This window comes from Nerophis ophidion, linkage group LG15 (assembly GCF_033978795.1).
Source record: "Nerophis ophidion isolate RoL-2023_Sa linkage group LG15, RoL_Noph_v1.0, whole genome shotgun sequence".
Classification (NCBI taxonomy): Eukaryota; Metazoa; Chordata; class Actinopteri; order Syngnathiformes; family Syngnathidae; genus Nerophis; species Nerophis ophidion.
The window spans coordinates 4,641,996-4,661,995 of record NC_084625.1 but is presented as its reverse complement, the minus strand read 5'-3'; the positions used below and the strand labels follow the sequence as shown (position 1 = coordinate 4,661,995).

The following is a 20,000-nucleotide window of genomic DNA, read 5'->3' as shown; positions in this document are numbered from 1 at the left end:
ATATTGACCTACAAATTATTTTCATGGACAACATATTGACCTACAAATTATTTTCATGGACGACATATTGACCTACAAATTATTTCGATGGACGACATATTGACCTACAAATTATTTTGATGGACGACATATTGACCTACAAATTATTTTCATGGACAACATATTGACCTACAAATTATTTTCATGGACGACATATTGACCTACAAATTATTTTCATGGACGACATATTGACCTACAAATTATTTTCATGGACAACATATTGACCTACAAATTATTTTCATGGACGACATATTGACCTACAAATTATTTCGATGGACGACATATTGACCTACAAATTATTTTGATGGACGACATATTGACCTACAAATTATTTTCATGGACAACATATTGACCTACAAATTATTTTCATGGACCACATATTGACCTACAAATTATTTTCATGGACAACATATTGACCTACAAATTATTTTCATGGACGACATATTGACCTACAAATTATTTTGATGGACAACATATTGACCTACAAATTATTTTGACGGACCACATATTGACCTACAAATTATTTTCATGGACCACATATTGACCTACAAATTATTTTGATGGACAACATATTGACCTACAAATTATTTTCATGGACGACATATTGACCTACAAATTATTTTCATGGACCACATATTGACCTACAAATTATTTCAACGGACGACATATTGACCTACAAATTATTTTCATGGACGACATATTGACCTACAAATTATTTTCATGGACAACATATTGACCTACAAATTATTTTCATGGACGACATATTGACCTACAAATTATTTTCATGGACCACATATTGACCTACAAATTATTTCAACGGACGACATATTGACCTACAAATTATTTCAACGGACGACATATTGACCTACAAATTATTTTGATGGACAACATATTGACCTACAAATTATTTTCAACGGACGACATATTGACCTACAAATTATTTTGATGGACGACATATTGACCTACAAATTATTTTCATGGACAACATATTGACCTACAAATTTTTTTGATGGACCACATATTGACCTACAAATTATTTTCATGGACGACATATTGACCTACAAATTATTTCGACGAACGACATATTGACCTACAAATTATTTTCATGGGCGACATATTGACCTACAAATTATTTTCGATGGACGACATATTGACCTACAAATTATTTTCATGGACGACATATTGACCTACAAATTATTTTCATGGACGACATATTGACCTACAAATTATTTTGATGGACGACATATTGACCTACAAATTATTTTCATGGACAACATATTGACCTACAAATTTTTTTGATGGACCACATATTGACCTACAAATTATTTTCATGGACGACATATTGACCTACAAATTATTTTGATGGACGACATATTGACCTACAAATTATTTCGACGAACGACATATTGACCTACAAATTATTTTCATGGGCGACATATTGACCTACAAATTATTTCGACGAACGACATATTGACCTACAAATTATTTTGATGGACGACATATTGACCTACAAATTATTTCGACGAACGACATATTGACCTACAAATTATTTTCATGGACGACATATTGACCTACAAATTATTTCGATGGACGACATATTGACCTACAAATTATTTTGATGGACAACATATTGACCTACAAATTATTTTCATGGGCGACATATTGACCTACAAATTATTTTGATGGACGACATATTGACCTACAAATTATTTTCATGGGCGACATATTGACCTACAAATTATTTCGATGGACGACATATTGACCTACAAATTATTTTGATGGACGACATATTGACCTACAAATTATTTTGATGGACAACATATTGACCTACAAATTATTTTCATGGGCGACATATTGACCTACAAATTATTTTGATGGGCGACATATTGACCTACAAATTATTTTCATGGGCGACATATTGACCTACAAATTATTTTGATGGACGACATATTGACCTACAAATTATTTTCATGGGCGACATATTGACCTACAAATTATTTTGATGGACAACATATTGACCTACAAATTATTTTGATGGACAACATATTGACTTACAAATTATTTTGATGGACGACATATTGACCTACAAATTATTTTCATGGACCACATATTGACTTACAAATTATTTTGATGGACAACATATTGACCTACAAATTATTTTCATGGACCACATATTGACCTACAAAGTATTTTCATGGACAACATATTGACCTACAAATTATTTTCATGGACGACATATTGACCTACAAATTATTTTGATGGACCACATATTGACCTACAAATTATTTTCATGGAGGACATATTGACCTACAAATTATTTTCATGGACGACATATTGACCTACAAATTATTTTCATGGACGACATATTGACCTACAAATTATTTACATGGACGACATATTGACCTACAAATTATTTTCATGGAGGACATATTGACCTACAAATTATTTTGATGGACGACATATTGACCTACAAATTATTTTCATGGACGACATATTGACCTACAAATTATTTTCATGGAGGACATATTGACCTACAAATTATTTTCATGGACGACATATTGACCTACAAATTATTTTCATGGAGGACATATTGACCTACAAATTATTTTCATGGAGGACATATTGACCTACAAATTATTTTCATGGACGACATATTGACCTACAAATTATTTTGATGGACAACATATTGACCTACATTTTATTTTCATGGACGACATATTGACCTACAAATTATTTTCATGGACAACATATTGACCTACAAATTATTTTGATGGACCACATATTGACCTACAAATTATTTTCATGGACAACATATAGACCTACATTTTATTTTCATGGGCGACATATTGACCTACAAATTATTTTCATGGACAACATATTGACCTACAAATTATTTTGATGGACGACATATTGACCTACAAATTATTTTGATGGAAGACATATTGACCTACAAATTATTTTGATGGACAACATATTGACCTACAAATTATTTTGATGGACAACATATTGACCTACATTTTATTTTCATGGACGACATATTGACCTACAAATTATTTTCATGGACAACATATTGACCTACAAATTATTTTGATGGACAACATATTGACTTACAAATTATTTTGATGGACGACATATTGACCTACAAATTATTTTCATGGACCACATATTGACTTACAAATTATTTTGATGGACAACATATTGACCTACAAATTATTTTCATGGACCACATATTGACCTACAAAGTATTTTCATGGACAACATATTGACCTACAAATTATTTTCATGGACGACATATTGACCTACAAATTATTTTGATGGACCACATATTGACCTACAAATTATTTTCATGGAGGACATATTGACCTACAAATTATTTTCATGGACGACATATTGACCTACAAATTATTTTCATGGACGACATATTGACCTACAAATTATTTACATGGACGACATATTGACCTACAAATTATTTTCATGGAGGACATATTGACCTACAAATTATTTTGATGGACGACATATTGACCTACAAATTATTTTCATGGACGACATATTGACCTACAAATTATTTTCATGGAGGACATATTGACCTACAAATTATTTTCATGGACGACATATTGACCTACAAATTATTTTCATGGAGGACATATTGACCTACAAATTATTTTCATGGAGGACATATTGACCTACAAATTATTTTCATGGACGACATATTGACCTACAAATTATTTTGATGGACAACATATTGACCTACATTTTATTTTCATGGACGACATATTGACCTACAAATTATTTTCATGGACAACATATTGACCTACAAATTATTTTGATGGACCACATATTGACCTACAAATTATTTTCATGGACAACATATAGACCTACATTTTATTTTCATGGGCGACATATTGACCTACAAATTATTTTCATGGACAACATATTGACCTACAAATTATTTTGATGGACGACATATTGACCTACAAATTATTTTGATGGAAGACATATTGACCTACAAATTATTTTGATGGACAACATATTGACCTACAAATTATTTTGATGGACGACATATTGACCTACAAATTATTTTCATGGACAACATATTGACCTACAAATTATTTTGATGGACCACATATTGACCTACAAATTATTTTGATGGACAACATATTGACCTACAAATTATTTTCATGGACCACATATTGACCTACAAATTATTTTGATGGACCACATATTGACCTACAAATTATTTTGATGGACAACATATTGACCTACAAATTATTTTGATGGACGACATATTGACCTACAAATTATTTTCATGGACAACATATTGACCTACAAATTATTTTCATGGACAACATATTGACCTACAAATTATTTTCATGGACAACATATTGACCTACAAATTATTTTCATGGACAACATATTGACCTACAAATTATTTTCATGGACCACATATTGACCTACAAATTATTTTGATGGACGACATATTGACCTACAAATTATTTTCATGGACGACATATTGACCTACAAATTATTTTCATGGACAACATATTGACCTACAAATTATTTTGACGGACAACATATTGACCTACAAATTATTTTGATGGACAACATATTGACCTACAAATTATTTTGACGGATGACATATCGACCTACAAATTATTTTGACGGACGACATATTGACCTACAAATTATTTTGATGGACAACATATTGACCTACAAATTATTTTCATGGACAACATATTGACCTACAAATTATTTTGATGGACCACATATTGACCTACGAATTATTTTGATGGACCACATATTGACCTACAAATTATTTTGATGGACAACATATTGACCTACAAATTATTTTGACGGACGACATATTGACCTACAAATTATTTTGATGGACGACATATTGACCTACAAATTATTTCGATGGACGACATATTGACCTACAAATTATTTCGATGGACGACATATTGACCTACAAATTATTTTCATGGACCACATATTGACCTACAAATTATTTTGATGGACAACATATTGATTAAGGATTGCGTCATGCCATGTATCAACTCTGATTTGTCATATATTTAATAAATCATTAAGATATGGAGTCTGTCCTGGGCTTTGGAAGGAGGCCAAAGTCATCCCTCTACCCAAGGACAAAAATAAAGATTTTACTGTTAAAAACAGTAGACCAATAAGCATACTTCCTGTCCTTAGGAAATTAATGGAAAAAGTTATTTTCAAACAGATTCAAGATTACTTTGCCTACAACAAACTGATATCATGTTCCCAGCATGCTTTTAGACAAGATCACTCAACATCTACTGCTCTAACTTGGCTGACTGACGACTGGCTGTCACAAATGGATGTCAAGAAGATGGTTGGAACTGTCCTGATTGACTTCAGTGCGGCATTGGATGTCGTAGATCACAACATAATGATCTCCAAACTGAGAAAATATGGTTTTAATAGTATGTCACTTTCTTGGATGTTGAGCTATCTATCAGGAAGATCACAGAGAGTGTGTTTTTTGGCAGTCCATCCGAACGGAAGTACAATTACTGAGGCGTGCCTCAAGGAAGCTCCTTAGGTCCTTTACTTTTTATTGTTTGTACTAATGATCTTCCCTGTGTTACAACAAACACCAATATAGTTATGTACGTAGATGACACAACTCTATAAAGTACTGCCTCTACCTTCAATGACCTAGAATAGAACTTCAATCAGGACCTGGAGAGAGTGTCACGCTGGGTAAATGATAGTAAACCTGTTGTGAATATTTACTTTGATAAAACTTTAATAAAACAAATAAGTGAATATTTAAAAAAAAAAAAAAGAATACTCATTGCAAAACTTTGCTAAATAACTATTTAAAAAAAAAAAAAAAAGTATATTCTGCAAAATTTTGCTAAAGCAGTATGATACGTTCTGTCTCTGTTAAGGGGGGGGGGTTATAGTCTGGAAAAGATGATTAAACATCTGGTGTGTCAGAAGCACAACACTTACAGTACAAACACGTTGTAGGGCGCAACATTCAGCTGCATGGAGAAGGCTACTTCCTAGTTGTGTTGGCCCTGGAATGAGGTGGCGACTTGTCCAGGGTGTACCCCGCCTTCCGCCCGATTGTAGCTGAGATCGGCGCCAGCGCCCCCCGCGACCCCGAAAGGGACTAAGCGGTAGAAAATGGATGGATGGATAGTTCAAACAACACAGCCTTTCCAGTGCTGCCATCTAAGGTCTTGGAAGTGGAACTGCATCGCAAGTGAGACTCAAATGTGATAATAAAACACAGTTATCATTTCTAAGTAGATTTTATGCAATTGATATTTACCGTTGAGTACAGGTATCGATTCTGGATCGACACCGTATGGGTTCAAACCATCCCTAATGACAGATACTGTGATGATAATGATGACAGTTATCATTGTTATAGGACGGGATAGACTTGGTGTTTTTGTTGATGCTGTGACAGACAACAAGGGAGCACAAAACATCAAAATGCTTATTGACCTTTCACCTCTGGAGTAAATGACCTTTCACCTCTGGAGTAAATGACCTTTCACCTCTCTGCGCTGCAGGATCATCCCCTTCCAGCGGCCGCTGAAGATCAAGGAGCTGCTGCAGAAAGTGACAGAAGCCTTTGGCCAGCAGATGGAGATGTTCTTCATGGAGAAGGAGGTAGTGCACTCTCTACTTCCCTGTGGGATATCATGTGCGATACAAGCTGTCCTGCAGCGTGATTAATTGTGTGTGATATCATGTGTGATACAAGACGTCCTGCGGCATGTTTAATTGTGTGTGATATCATGTGTGATACAAGCAGTCCTGCAGCGTGTTTAATTGTGTGTGATATCATGTGTGATACAAGCAGTCCTGCAGCGTGTTTAATTGTGTGTGATATCATGTGTGATACAAGCAGTCCTGCAGCGTGTTTAATTGTGTGTGATATCATGTGTGATACAAGCAGTCCTGCGGCGTGTTTAATTGTGTGTGATATCATGTGCGATACAAGACGTCCTGCAGTTTGTTTAATTGTGTGTGATATCATGTGTGATACAAGCAGTCCTGCAGCGTGTTTACTTGTGTGTGATATCATGTGTGATACAAGACGTCCTGCGGCATGTTTAATTGTGTGTGATATCATGTGCAATACAAGCAGTTCTGCAGCGTGATTAATTGTGTGTGATATCATGTGTGATACAAGACGTCCTGCGGCATGTTTAATTGTGTGTGATATCATGTGCGATGCAAGCTGTCTTGTAGTGTGTTTACTTGTGTGTGATATCATGTGCGATGCAAGCTGTCTTGTAGTGTGTTTAGTTGTGTGTGATATCATGTGTGATACAAGCTGTCCTGCAGCGTGTTTAATTGTGTGTGATATCATGTGCGATACAAGCAGTCCTGCGGCGTGTTTAATTGTGTGTGATATCATGTGCGATACAAGACGTCCTGCAGTTTGTTTAATTGTGTGTGATATCATGTGTGATACAAGCAGTCCTGCAGCGTGATTAATTGTGTGTGATATCATGTGTGATACAAGCAGTCCTGCGGCGTGTTTAATTGTGTGTGATATCATGTGTGATACAAGACGTCCTGCGGCATGTTTACTTGTGTGTGATATCATGTGCGATGCAAGCTGTCCTGTAGTGTGTTTAGTTGTGTGTGATATCGTGTGCGATGCAAGCTGTCTTGTAGTGTGTTTAGTTGTGTGTGATATCATGTGCGATGCAAGCTGTCTTGTAGTGTGTTTAGTTGTGTGTGATATCATGTGCGATGCAAGCTGTCCTGTAGTGTGTTTAGTTGTGTGTGATATCATGTGCGATGCAAGCTGTCCTGTAGTGTGTTTAGTAGTGTGTGATATCATGTGCGATGCAAGCTGTCTTGTAGTGTGTTTAGTTGTGTGTGATATCATGTGCGATGCAAGCTGTCCTGTAGTGTGTTTAGTTGTGTGTGATATCATGTGCGATGCAAGCTGTCCTGTAGTGTGTTTAGTTGTTTGTGATATCATGTGGGATACAAGCAGTCCTGCACTGTTGACTTGTGTGTGATACAACACATCCTGCGGCATGTTTAATTGTGTGTGATATCATGTGCGATGCAAGCTGTCCTGTAGTGTGTTTACTTGTGTGTGATATCACGTGCGATTCAAGCAGGCCTGCAGTGTGTTTACTTGTGTTTGATATCCTGTGCGATACAAGCTGTCCTGCACTGTTTACTTGTGTGTGATATAATGTGCGATACAAGCTGTCCTGCACTGTTTACTTGTGTGGGATATCATGTGTGATACAAGCTGTCTTGCGTTGTGTTTACTTGTTTGTGATGTCATGTTCGATACAAGCAGTCCTGCGTTGTGTTTACTTGTGTGTGATATCCTGTGCGATACAAGCAGTCCTGCTCTGTTGACGTGTGTGATACAAGACATCCTGCGGCATGTTTACTAGTGTGTGATATCATGTGTACAGGTAGTACTGCAGCGTGTTTACTTGTGTGTAATATGTGCGATACAAGCAGTCCTGCACTGTGTTAACTTGTGTGTGATATCACGTACGATTCGAGCAGGCCTGCAATGTGTTTACTTGTGTTTGATATCCTGTGCGATACAAACAGTCCTGCACTGTTGACTTGTGTGTGATACAAGCAGTCATGTAGCGTGGTTACTAGTGTGTGATATCATGTGTACAAGTAGTACTGCAGCGTGTTTACTTGTGTGTAATATGTGCGATACAAGCAGTCCTGCACTGTTTACACGAGTGTGATATCATGTGCGATGCAAGCTGTCTTGCACTGTGTTTACTTGTGTGTGATATCACGTGGGATTCGAGCAGGCCTGCAGTGTGTTTACTTGTGTTTGATATAATGTGCGATACAAGCAGTCCTGCACTGTTGACTTGTGTGTGATACAAGCGGTCCTGTAGCGTGCTTACTAGTGTGTGATATCATGTGTACAAGTAGTACTGCAGCGTGTTTACTTGTGTGTAATATGTGCGATACAAGCAGTCCTGCACTGTGTTTACTTGTGTGTGATATCATGTGCGATAGAAGCAGTCCTGCACTGTTTACTTGTGTGTGATATCATGTGTGATACAAGCAGTCCTGCACTGTTTACTTGTGTGTGATATCATGTGTGATACAAGCAGTCCTGCACTGTTTACTTGTGTGTGATATCATGTGTGATACAAGCAGTCCTGCACTGTTTACTTGTGTGTGATATCATGTGTGATACAAGCTGTCTTGCACTGTGTTTACTTGTGTGTGATATCACGTACGATTCGAGCAGGCCTGCAATGTGTTTACTTGTGTTTGATATCCTGTGCGATACAAGCAGTCCTGCACTGTGTTTACTTGTGTGTGATATCATGTGTGATTCGAGCAGGCCTGCAGTGTTTACTTGTGTGTGATACAAGCAGTCCTGTAGCGTGGTTACTAGTGTGTGATATCATGTGTACAAGTAGTACTGCAGCGTGTTTACTTGTGTGTAATATGTGCGATACAAGCAGTCCTGCACTGTGTTTACTTGTATGTGTGATACAAGCAGTCCTGCGGCGTGTTTACTTGTGTGTGATATCATGTGCGATACAAGCAGTCCTGCAGCGTGTTTAATTGTGTGTGATATCATGTGTGATACAAGACGTCCTGCGGCATGTTTAATTGTGTGTGATATCATGTGCGATGCAAGCTGTCTTGCACTGTGTTTACTTGTGTGTGATATCACGTGCGATTCGAGCAGCCCTGCAGTGTGTTTACTTGTGTGTGATATCATGTGCGATACAAGCAGTCCTGCACTGTTGACTTGTGTGTGATACAAGCTGTCTTGTACTTTGTTTACTTGTGTGTGATATCATGTGCGATACAAGTACCCCTGCACTGTTTACTTGTGTGTGATATCATGTGCGATATAAGCAGTCCTGCAGTGTGTTTACTTGTGTGTGGTATCATGTGCGATACAAGCAGGCCTGCACTGTGTCCACACGAGTGTGATATCATTTGTGATATAAGCAGTCCTGCACTGTTTACTTGTGTGTGATATCATATGCGATACAAGCGGTCCTGCAGCGTGTTTACTTGTGTGTAATATGTGCGATACAAGCAGTCTTGCACTGTGTTTACTTGTGTGTGATCTCACGTGCGATACAAGCGGTCCTGCAGTGTGCTAACTTGTGTGTGATATCATGTGCGATACAAGCTGTCTTGTACTTTGTTTACTTGTGTGTGATATCATGTGTGATACAAGCTGTCTTGTACTTTGTTTACTTGTGTGTGATATCATGTGCGATACAGGTACCCCTGCACTGTTTACTTGTGTGTGATATCATGTGCGATACAAACAGTCCTGCAGTGTGTTTACTTGTGTGTGATATCATGTGCGATACAAACAGTCCTGCAGTGTGTTTACTTGTGTGTGATATCATGTGCGATACAAGCAGCCCTGCAGCGTGTTTACTTGTGTGAAATATCATGTGCGATACAAGCAGTCCTGTAGTGTGTTAACTTGTGTGTGATATCATGTGCGATACAAGCAGTTATGCGGCTTGTTTGTGTGTGATATCATGTCAAAGTATCAACATTTGATATTTTTGAGACCCTAAAGGGAATAAGCGGTAGGAAATGGATGGATATTTTTGAGTACAATCTGTTGTCAGAGTTGCCATTTTTTTACTGTTAAATTTGCATATTTATTTAAAAAGTGTACATCAAAATATATTTGATGCAATGCACCTGCAGTATTATACATATATTCAGAGTTAGGGGCAGACATTCGTGTCATGTGACCCTCAATGAGACCAGCCTGACGATGCCTTCAAGTGTCCTCATAATTGTCCGTTTTTTTCTTAGCTGCTTCTGCCCCTGAAGACCCAGGAAGACCTGGACCAGGCCGTCTTGTCTCTGAGCTGCAGCACCGTGACCAACGGCCTGCTGCGGATCCTGCTCAAGACCCCCAAGAACAACCAGGTGAGGAACCCCCCCCTCCCCCCCGACAGTCACCTCTTGCAGGAAGTATGACGTGTCGCCCACTTCCTGTCTGCAGTACCTGCAGGTGGCCAGCAGGGACAAGCAGAGCGAGATGAGGTCGTCGCGTTCGCTGGGCGACCTGAAAGGCTCGTTACTGAAGGGCTCGGCGGAGCGAGTGCGCAAACATTCCACAGGTGAGACCACTCCTCCCTCCCGCCATTTCTTGGCTTCGTGAGTGTTTAGGTGTGCAGCTAGAGGGCGCTAACTCTCCGTTATATCGCATTATTTCTAGTAGTGGCGCACAAACGCCAAACTAAAGGGGTGTCCAAACTTTTTCCACCCGGAAAAAATTTAAGCATACGGGGGCCATTTTGATATTTTTCATTTTCAAACCATAAAAAAATATATGGATTTTTTTTTTTTTTTTTTTACCTTTAGGGCTCCCGGGGACCATAAAGGGTCTCAGTCACTAAAATGTTAAAAATAAGTCTTTTTTTTAATTTTTTTTATTTTTATTTTTTTTTTATTTAACGCTTAGAGCAGGGGTTGGGAACCTTTTTGTCTGAGAGAGCCATAAAAGCCAAATATTTTAAAAATGTATTTCAGTGAGAGACATATATTATTTTTTTTAACACTGAATACAACTAAATGCGTGCATTTTTAAGTAAGACCAACATTTTTAGTATAATAAGTCTATTATTCTTTTGAATAACATTGTTATTCTGAAGCTAACCAACAATAAATATAATACTTCATTCCAGGTGCGGTAGAAACCGGATGGATGGATTAAAATGTATGAGAATGTTTTATAATTTGAATGTTATTTTTAACACTGTGATTACCAGCAGAATTATCGTGTTAAGCAACGTCAGCTAAGATTTATCCGAGATCCAGATGCAGTCATCAAAAGAGCCACATCTGGCTCTAGAACCATAGGTTCCCTACCCCTGGCATAGAGTAAATCTCGATATCAAGTTGAGGTTGATATAAAGCAGGGGTCGGTTTTCAAATGTATTTCCGTAAGAGCCCTATACTATTTTTTTTTAACACTGAACACAACAAAACGCGTGCATTTTTAAGAAACATTTCTAGAGAGGTCTCTTATTCTTTGTAAAAATATTGTTATTCTGAAGCTAACTGTGAAAGGGGCGTGGCCTGCGGGCCTGCAGCGAAGCAGGGTGTTGCCAGCACCGGCCTCAAAATCAGCGACAGGTGCGTAGAAGGCCCACCTGGGCCTTTTTATCTGATCAAAATTGCTGGAAAGCAACTGAGAGACTTATTGAGAAATAAAACAATATTGTAACCCTGAAACGGGCTCTCATGTCGGTGCTTGGGGGCCTGAAGAACCCCCAGGAGGGCAAGTCCCACGCTAACCAATAATAAATACATAACTTCTTACCAACTTCTTAAACATAAAAATGCATGAGAAGGTTTTATATTTTGAACGTTATTTTTAACACTGTGATTACAAGTGGAATTATTCATTATTTATCGTGTTAAGCAACGTCAGCTCAGATTTATCAGAGATCCAGATGCGGTCATCAAAAGAGCCACATCTGGCTCTAGAACCATAGGTTCCCTACCCCTGGCTTAGAGTAAATCTCGATATCAAGTTGAGGTTGATATAAAGCAGGGGTCGGTTTTCAAATGTATTTCCGTAAGAGCCCTATAATATTTTTTTTTAACACTGAACACAACAAAACGCGTGCATTTTTAAGAAACATTTCTAGAGAGGTCTGTTATTCTTTGTAAAAACATTGTTATTCTGAAGCTAACTGTGAAAGGGGGCGTGGCCTGTGGGCCTGCAGCGAAGCAGGGTGTTGCCAGTGCCGGCCTCGAAATCGGCGACAGGTGCGTAGAAGGCCCACCTGGGCCTTTTTATCTGATCACAATTGCTGGAAAGCAACTGAGGGACTTATTGAGAAATAAAACAATATCGTAACCCTGAAACGGGCTCACATGTCGGCGCTTGGGGGTCTGAAGAACCCCCTGGAGGGCAAGCCCCACACTAACCAATAATAAATAAATGACTTCTTACCAACTTCTTAAACATAAAAATGCATGAGAATGTTTTATATTTTGAACGTTATTTTTAACACTGATTACAAGTGGAATTATTCATTATTTATCGTGTTAAGCAACGTCAGCTCAGATTTATCAGAGATCCAGATGCGGTCATCAAAAGAGCCACATCTGGCTCTAGAGCCATAGGTTCCCTACCCCTGGCTTAGAGTAAATCTCGATATCAAGTTGAGGTTGATATAAAGCAGGGGTCGGTTTTCAAATGTATTTCCGTAAGAGCCCTATAATATTTTTTTTTAACACTGAACACAACAAAACGCGTGCATTTTTAAGAAACATTTCTAGAGAGGTCTCTTATTCTTTGTAAAAACATTGTTATTCTGAAGCTAACTGTGAAGGGGGCGTGGCCTGCGGGCCTGCAGCGAAGCAGGGTGTTGCCAGCACCGGCCTCAAAATCAGCGACAGGTGCGTAGAAGGCCCACCTGGGCCTTTTTTTCTGATCACAATTGCTGGAAAGCAACTGAGAGACTTATTGGGAAATGAAACAATATTGGAACCCTGAAACAAGGTGCTTGGGTGTCTGAAGAACCCCCAGGAGGGCAAGCCCCACACTAACCAATAATAAATAAATGACTTCTTACCAACTTCTTAAACATAAAAATGCATGAGAATGTTTTATATTTTGAACGTTATTTTTAACACTGTGATTACAAGTGGAATTATTCATTATTTATCGTGTTAAGCAATGTCAGCTCAGATTTATCCGAGAGCCAGATGCAGTCATCAAAAGAACCACATCTGGCTCTAGAACCACAGGTTCCCTTCCCCTGATATAAAGTTAAAAAAAAAATTCTTTTGTCAGACAACTTTTTTTATAGTAAAACTGAAATATGCAGTATTTAGTAATTAGAGCCCAAAAATGTCAATAATGCAGGACACCATTGATTTTAATTATTTAATATTTTTGAGTAATCACAGTGAAAAGTTGAATAAAATCCTCCATCCATCCATCCATTTTCTACCGCTTATTCCCTTTTGGGGTCGCGGGGGGCGTTGGCGCCTATTTCAGCTACAATCGGGCGGAAGGCGGGGTACACCCTGGACAAGTCGCCACCTCACTAAATATATTTGGGATCCAAAAGTTACCCCACTCAAAGTGATACATTTTAATTAGTTTATTTTTTAAACTTTTAATTACGAGCTCTACTTCCGATATATGTGAGTGTGAATTATATTTATATAGCGCTTTTCTCTAGTGACTCAAAGCGCTTTTACATAGTGAAACCCAATATCTAAGTTACATTCAAAGCAGTGTGGGTGGCACTGGGAGCAGGTGTCTTGCCCAAGGACACAACGGCAGTGACTAGGATGGCGGAGGCGGGAATCGAACCTGCAACCCTCAAGTTGCTGGCACGGCCGCTCTTAACTCTGTCGATTTTATGTTTGAACTATTATTTTGTGTGTTTTATGCTCTTTTGTCGAATAAAACTTTGATGAACCACACAATATGTGCAATATTTTTTACACATAAAACATTTTAAAATGATAATTTTAAGTAATAATAATAATAATAATAATAATATAATACGTAATAATTCATTATAACATATATTTTTTTCCCTTTTTTTTTCGAGCAATGGAAAGAAAAAAATGAAAATAGACAAAGACAAAAGGGGCAGCATAGCTCGGTTGGTAGAGTGGCCGTGCCAGCAACTTGAGGGTCGCAGGTTCGATTCCCGCTTCCGCCATCCTAGTCACTGCCGTTGTGTCCTTGGGCAAGACACTTTACCCACCTGCTCCCAGTGCCACCCACACTGCTTTAAATGTAACTTAGATATTGGGTTTCACTATGTAAAGCGCTTTGAGTCATTAGAGAAAAGCGCTATATAAATATAATTCACTTCACTTCACAAAAGGGAAAAAAAACAGCCTGCATGGCAGCTTTGTGTCAACATTCCCACTTTTTCTCATTAGATTTCAACTCATTCCACTTTTTTTTATATGTTTTTATTTTTATTTTTGCAATACTATCAATTTTGCAATTTTTAGAGAATATGTGGGGGTCCCGTAGACGATTAGCTGCGGGCCGCACTTTGGACACCCCTTTACATGCTTTTTTTTTTTTTTTAATTTCTCTTTGCTATTTGGGCTTATTGGATCCTACTTGGAATAAAAACTAAGAATCATCTTTTGATATGATGTACTTAGTCCATGAGTACACAAACGTGTACTTCAGGTTTAGTGACATGCTACTTCTTATTTTTACACTTTTTTTTTGTACAAAATTCCATTGTATGTAATACTCTTCAGGCACCACCAGATGGTAGTATCAGTGTCCACATAAGTGGCCATAAGACCCCAATTCAGTTGTGTGAATGTGTGGGGGGCCGGTAAATGATTAGCTGCGGGCCGCACTTTGGACACCCCTGGCTTAAGCTGTTTGTTTACATGCTTTTTTTTTTTTTTTAATTTCTCTTTGCTATCTGGGCTTATTGGACCCTACTTGGAATAAAAATTAAGAATCGTCTTTTGATATGATGTACTTAGTCCATAAGTACACAAACGTGTCCTTCATGTTTAGTGACATGCTAATTCTTATTTTTACACTTTTTTATTTGTACAAAATTCCATTGTATGTAATACTCTTCAGACACCACCAGATGGTAGTATCAGTGTCCACATAAGTGGCCATAAGACCCCAATTCAGTTGTGTGAATGTGTGGGGGGCCGGTAAACGATTAGCTGCAGGCCGCACTTTGGACACCCCTTAAGCTGTTTGTTTACATGCTTTTTTTTTTTTTAATTTCTCTTTGCTATTTGGGCTTATTGGACCCTACTTGGAATAAAAACTAAGAATCATCTTTTGATATGATGTACTTAGTCCATGAGTACACAAATGTGTACTTCATGTTTAGTGACATGCTAATTCTTATTTTTACACTTTTTTTTTTTACAAAATTCCATTGTATGTAATACTCTTCAGACACCACCAGATGGTAGTATCAGTGTCCACATAAGTGGCCATAAGACCCCAATTCAGTCGTGTACACCCTTTTGCCCTTTTGTGGGTTCTTCCGAGGATGTTGTAGTCGTAACGATTTGTGCAGTCCTTTGAGACATTTGTGATTTGGGGCTATATAAATAAACATTGATTGATTGGTCTCCAACCACCGGGCCGCGGAATAATTTTTTACTCATTTGTATTTATTTTTTTTTTTTGGTATTTTTTTTTTAAAATCAACATAAAAACCACAAGATACACTTACAATTAGTGCACCAACCCAAAAACCTCCCTTTTTCATGACAAAGAAAAAAAAAAAATACTTGCAGTATTAACACGTTTTAGGGTGCGACAAAAAAACAACACTACTGCCGTCTAACAACCTTGGACTTGCGACCGTCATTGATAAAGAATAACAAACCTCAGAAAGGTCGTCTCGGTCCTTGTGGCGTCTCACCTGTCCCCTGTCCCCCGTCCCCCCCAGGGTCCCTGCACACAGGCCGCACGTCGCCGCCCCCAGGCAGCGTCCCCGAGGAGCAGCAGCAGATCGCCCGCCAGGGCTCCTACACCAGCATCCACAGCGAGGGCGAGTTCATCCCCGAGACTCAGGACCTCGGCGTAAGGACCCCCTCCTTCAGTCCCGAGTCGGGCGTAGGCGAGCCTCGGTACTCAAAACGTCTTCTCCCGTTGCAGATGCTGGATCACTTTGGCAGCGCGGGAAACTCGCTGTCGAGCAGCTGTCAATCAATCGACCAGGCACTGGACAGGTGAGTGGAGGGACCGGGGACAGAATTCTGTTCTTTTAAAGGCACTGACCCAATTCTGTCGCGTGTCGATTCAAATGGCGCCGTATCGCGACGCCTTTGTTGCACCTGACGTCAGTCCAGCAGCACTGAGAGCCAAACATCCTCAAAGTGAAGTTGCCATTTTCAACAGCTGCGACGCAAAGTCTCTCTCTCTCTGGCTCCAACTCGAACCGCGTCTCTCAATCCGGCTGCTGCTAATAAAGGCGACAGGTGATTTAGATAACAAGGCCCACCTGGGCCATCTACGCACGAGACAGAATTGATGCTAATCCACATTGGATTTTGCTGAAGCATTAGCGATTTTACATGGCGATTTCTCTTTCTAAATCTGGTGTGTTCCGTACTATAAGTGTCAGCTTCAAACACTGATGACATCTATTCAACAGATAGAATTCAATTCGGCTCAGTGAGGAAAAACGTGTGCCGTATTTTTCGGAGTATAAGTCGCTCCTGCTGAAAGTGCATAAAAAAGAAGAAAAAAAAACATATAATACGTCGCACTGGAATATGGTTGGGGACCACTGACTTACAGTGTGAACACTTTGTAGGGCGTAACATGACACATTCAGGCTGCCTGGGAAAAGCTACTTCCCAGTTAGAGGACAAAGGGCTGCCATCTAAAGTCTTGGAAGTACATTTGCACTGCGAATGAGACTCCATCCATTTTCCTACCGCTTGTCCCTTTTTGGGGTAGCAGGGGGGTGCTGGTGCCTATCTCAGCTGTATTCGTGCGGAAGGCGGTGTACACCCCGGACAAGTCGCCACCTCATCATAATAATAATAATAGATTTTATTTGTAAAAAAAAAGCACTTTATGTTGCGCAAACAACCTCAAAGTGCCACAGTGTAAAAAAATAGTAATAATAATAAATTGCAACTAAATTATTATTTACTTTAATTAAAAAAATATTTGCTCGTAAAAATAAACTTCCATGAAAAAATATTTGCAAGTAAACATTTGATTTCATTAATTAAAAAAAAGATTTGCAGGTAAAAAAGAAAATGTTTTAAAAAACTATTTGCAAGTAAAACTATATATTTTTTCTTCAATTAAAAAAATGTTTTGCGAGTTAAAAAAGTGTCTTTAGATGAAAATAAAAATGTTGTCTTTAAATAATAAAAATAAAAATATTTAATTAAAAAAATGCGAGTTCAAAAAATATTTACCTAAGTCAAAATAAACATTTGCAAGAATTACATTTTTTTTATTATAATAATAAATTGCAAGTAAAAAATGTTTTTCTTAAACTTAAAAAAATTGCAACTAAATTATGAGATGGCGACTTGTCCAGGGTGTACCCCGCTTTCTGCCCGATTGTAGCTGAGATAGGCGCCAGCGCCCCCCGCGACCCCGAAAGGGAATAAGCGGTAGAAAATGGATGGATGGATGGATTAATTTAAAAAATATTTGTTCATAAAAATAAACTTCCATGTAAAAATATTTGCAAGTAAACATTTGATTTCATTAATTAAAAAAAAGATTTGCAGGTAAAAAAAAAATGTTTTAAAAAACTATTTGCAAGTAAAACTATATATTTTTTCTTCAATTAAAAAAATGTTTTGCGAGTTAAAAAAGTGTCTTTAAATGAAAATAAAAATGTTTTCTTTAAATAATAAAAATAACCCCTCACAAAATGTGCAGTGCTCTGGTAAAAATAAAATAAAATAAAAATGTTTTCTTTAAATAATAAAAATAAATATATTTAATTAAAAAAATGCGAGTTAAAAAAATATTTACCTAAATCAAAATAAACATTTGCAAGAATTAAATTTTTTTTATTAAAATAATAAATTGCAAGTAAAAAATGTTTTTCTTGAACTTAAAAAAATTGCAACTAAATTATTATTTACTTTAATTAAAAAAATATTTGCTCATAAAAATAAACTTCCATGAAAAAATATTTACAAGTAAACATTTTTTTTCATTAATTAAAAAAAGATTTGCAAGTAAAAAAAAATGTTGTAAAAAACTATTTGCAATTAAAACTATATATTTTTTCTTCAATTAAAAAAATGTTTCGCGAGTTAAAAAAGTGTCTTTAAATGAAAATAAAAATGTTTTCTTTAAATAATAAAAATAACCCCTCACAAAATGTGCAGTGCTCTGGTAAAAATAAAATAAAATAAAACAAAAATGTTTTCTTTAAATAATAAAAATAAATATATTTAATTAAAAAAATGCGAGTTAAAAAAATATTTACCTAAATCAAAATAAACATTTGTAAGAGTTACATTTTTTTTTATTAAAATAATAAATTGCAAGTAAAAAATGTTTTTCTTGAACTTAATAAAGTTGCAACTAAATTATTATTTACTTTAATTAAAAAAATATTTGCTCATAAAAATAAACTTCCATGGAAAAATATTTGCAAGTAAACATTTTTTTTCATTAATTAAAAAAAGATTTGTAAGTAAAAAAAAATGTTGTAAAAAACTATTTGCAAGTAAAACTATATATTTTTTCTTCAATTAAAAAAAGGTTTTGCGAGTTAAAAAAGTGTCTTTAAATGAAAATAAAAATGTTTTCTTTAAATAATAAAAATAAATATATTTAATTAAAAAATGCGAGTTAAAAAAATATTTACCTAAATCGAAATAAACATTTGCAAGAATTACATTTTTTTTATTAAAATAATAAATTGCAAGTAAAAAAAAATTTTCTTGAACTTAAAAAAATTGCAACTAAATTATTATTTGCTTTAATTAAAAAAATATTTGCTCATAAAAATAAACTTCCATGAAAAAATATTTGCAAGTAAACATTTTTTTTCATTAATTAGAAAACTATTTGCAAGTAAAACTATATATTTTTTCTTCAATTAAAAAAATGTTTTGCGAGTTAAAAAAGTGTCTTTAAATGAAAATAAAAATGTTTTCTTTAAATAATAAAAATAAACATTATAGAAACAGCCCAATAGCTAGAACCAGCATGCATGTCTATAAAAAGGCTTTATTAAAAAGATGGGTTTTTAAGCCTTTTTTTAAAAGCATCCACAGTCTGTGGTACCCTCAGGTAGTCAGGGAGAGCGTTCCACAGACTGGGAGCAGCGGCGCAGAAAGCCCGGTCTCCCATAGTTCGTAGCTTTGCCCGTGGAGGTCGGAGGAGGTTAGCCTGTTTGGAGCGGAGGATTTGGGGGTGAGGTAGAGGGGGGCATTTCCATGGAGGCACTGGTGGGTTAGTAGGTAGATTTTGA

At 36.8% G+C, this 20,000-nt stretch overlaps 1 protein-coding gene across 1 annotated transcript in view; it reads left to right on the top strand.

Moving 5' to 3' along the window:
- Nucleotides 1-20,000, top strand: part of map3k22 (mitogen-activated protein kinase kinase kinase 22) — a 128,158-nt gene that overhangs the window by 77,895 nt on the left and 30,263 nt on the right. Inside the window, exons 6-10 of the mRNA XM_061921267.1 lie at nt 6,606-6,705; nt 10,861-10,977; nt 11,054-11,171; nt 16,485-16,618; nt 16,694-16,767. Coding sequence (XP_061777251.1) covers nt 6,606-6,705; nt 10,861-10,977; nt 11,054-11,171; nt 16,485-16,618; nt 16,694-16,767 — 543 coding nt within the window. The remainder of the gene's footprint in view (nt 1-6,605; nt 6,706-10,860; nt 10,978-11,053; nt 11,172-16,484; nt 16,619-16,693; nt 16,768-20,000) is intronic.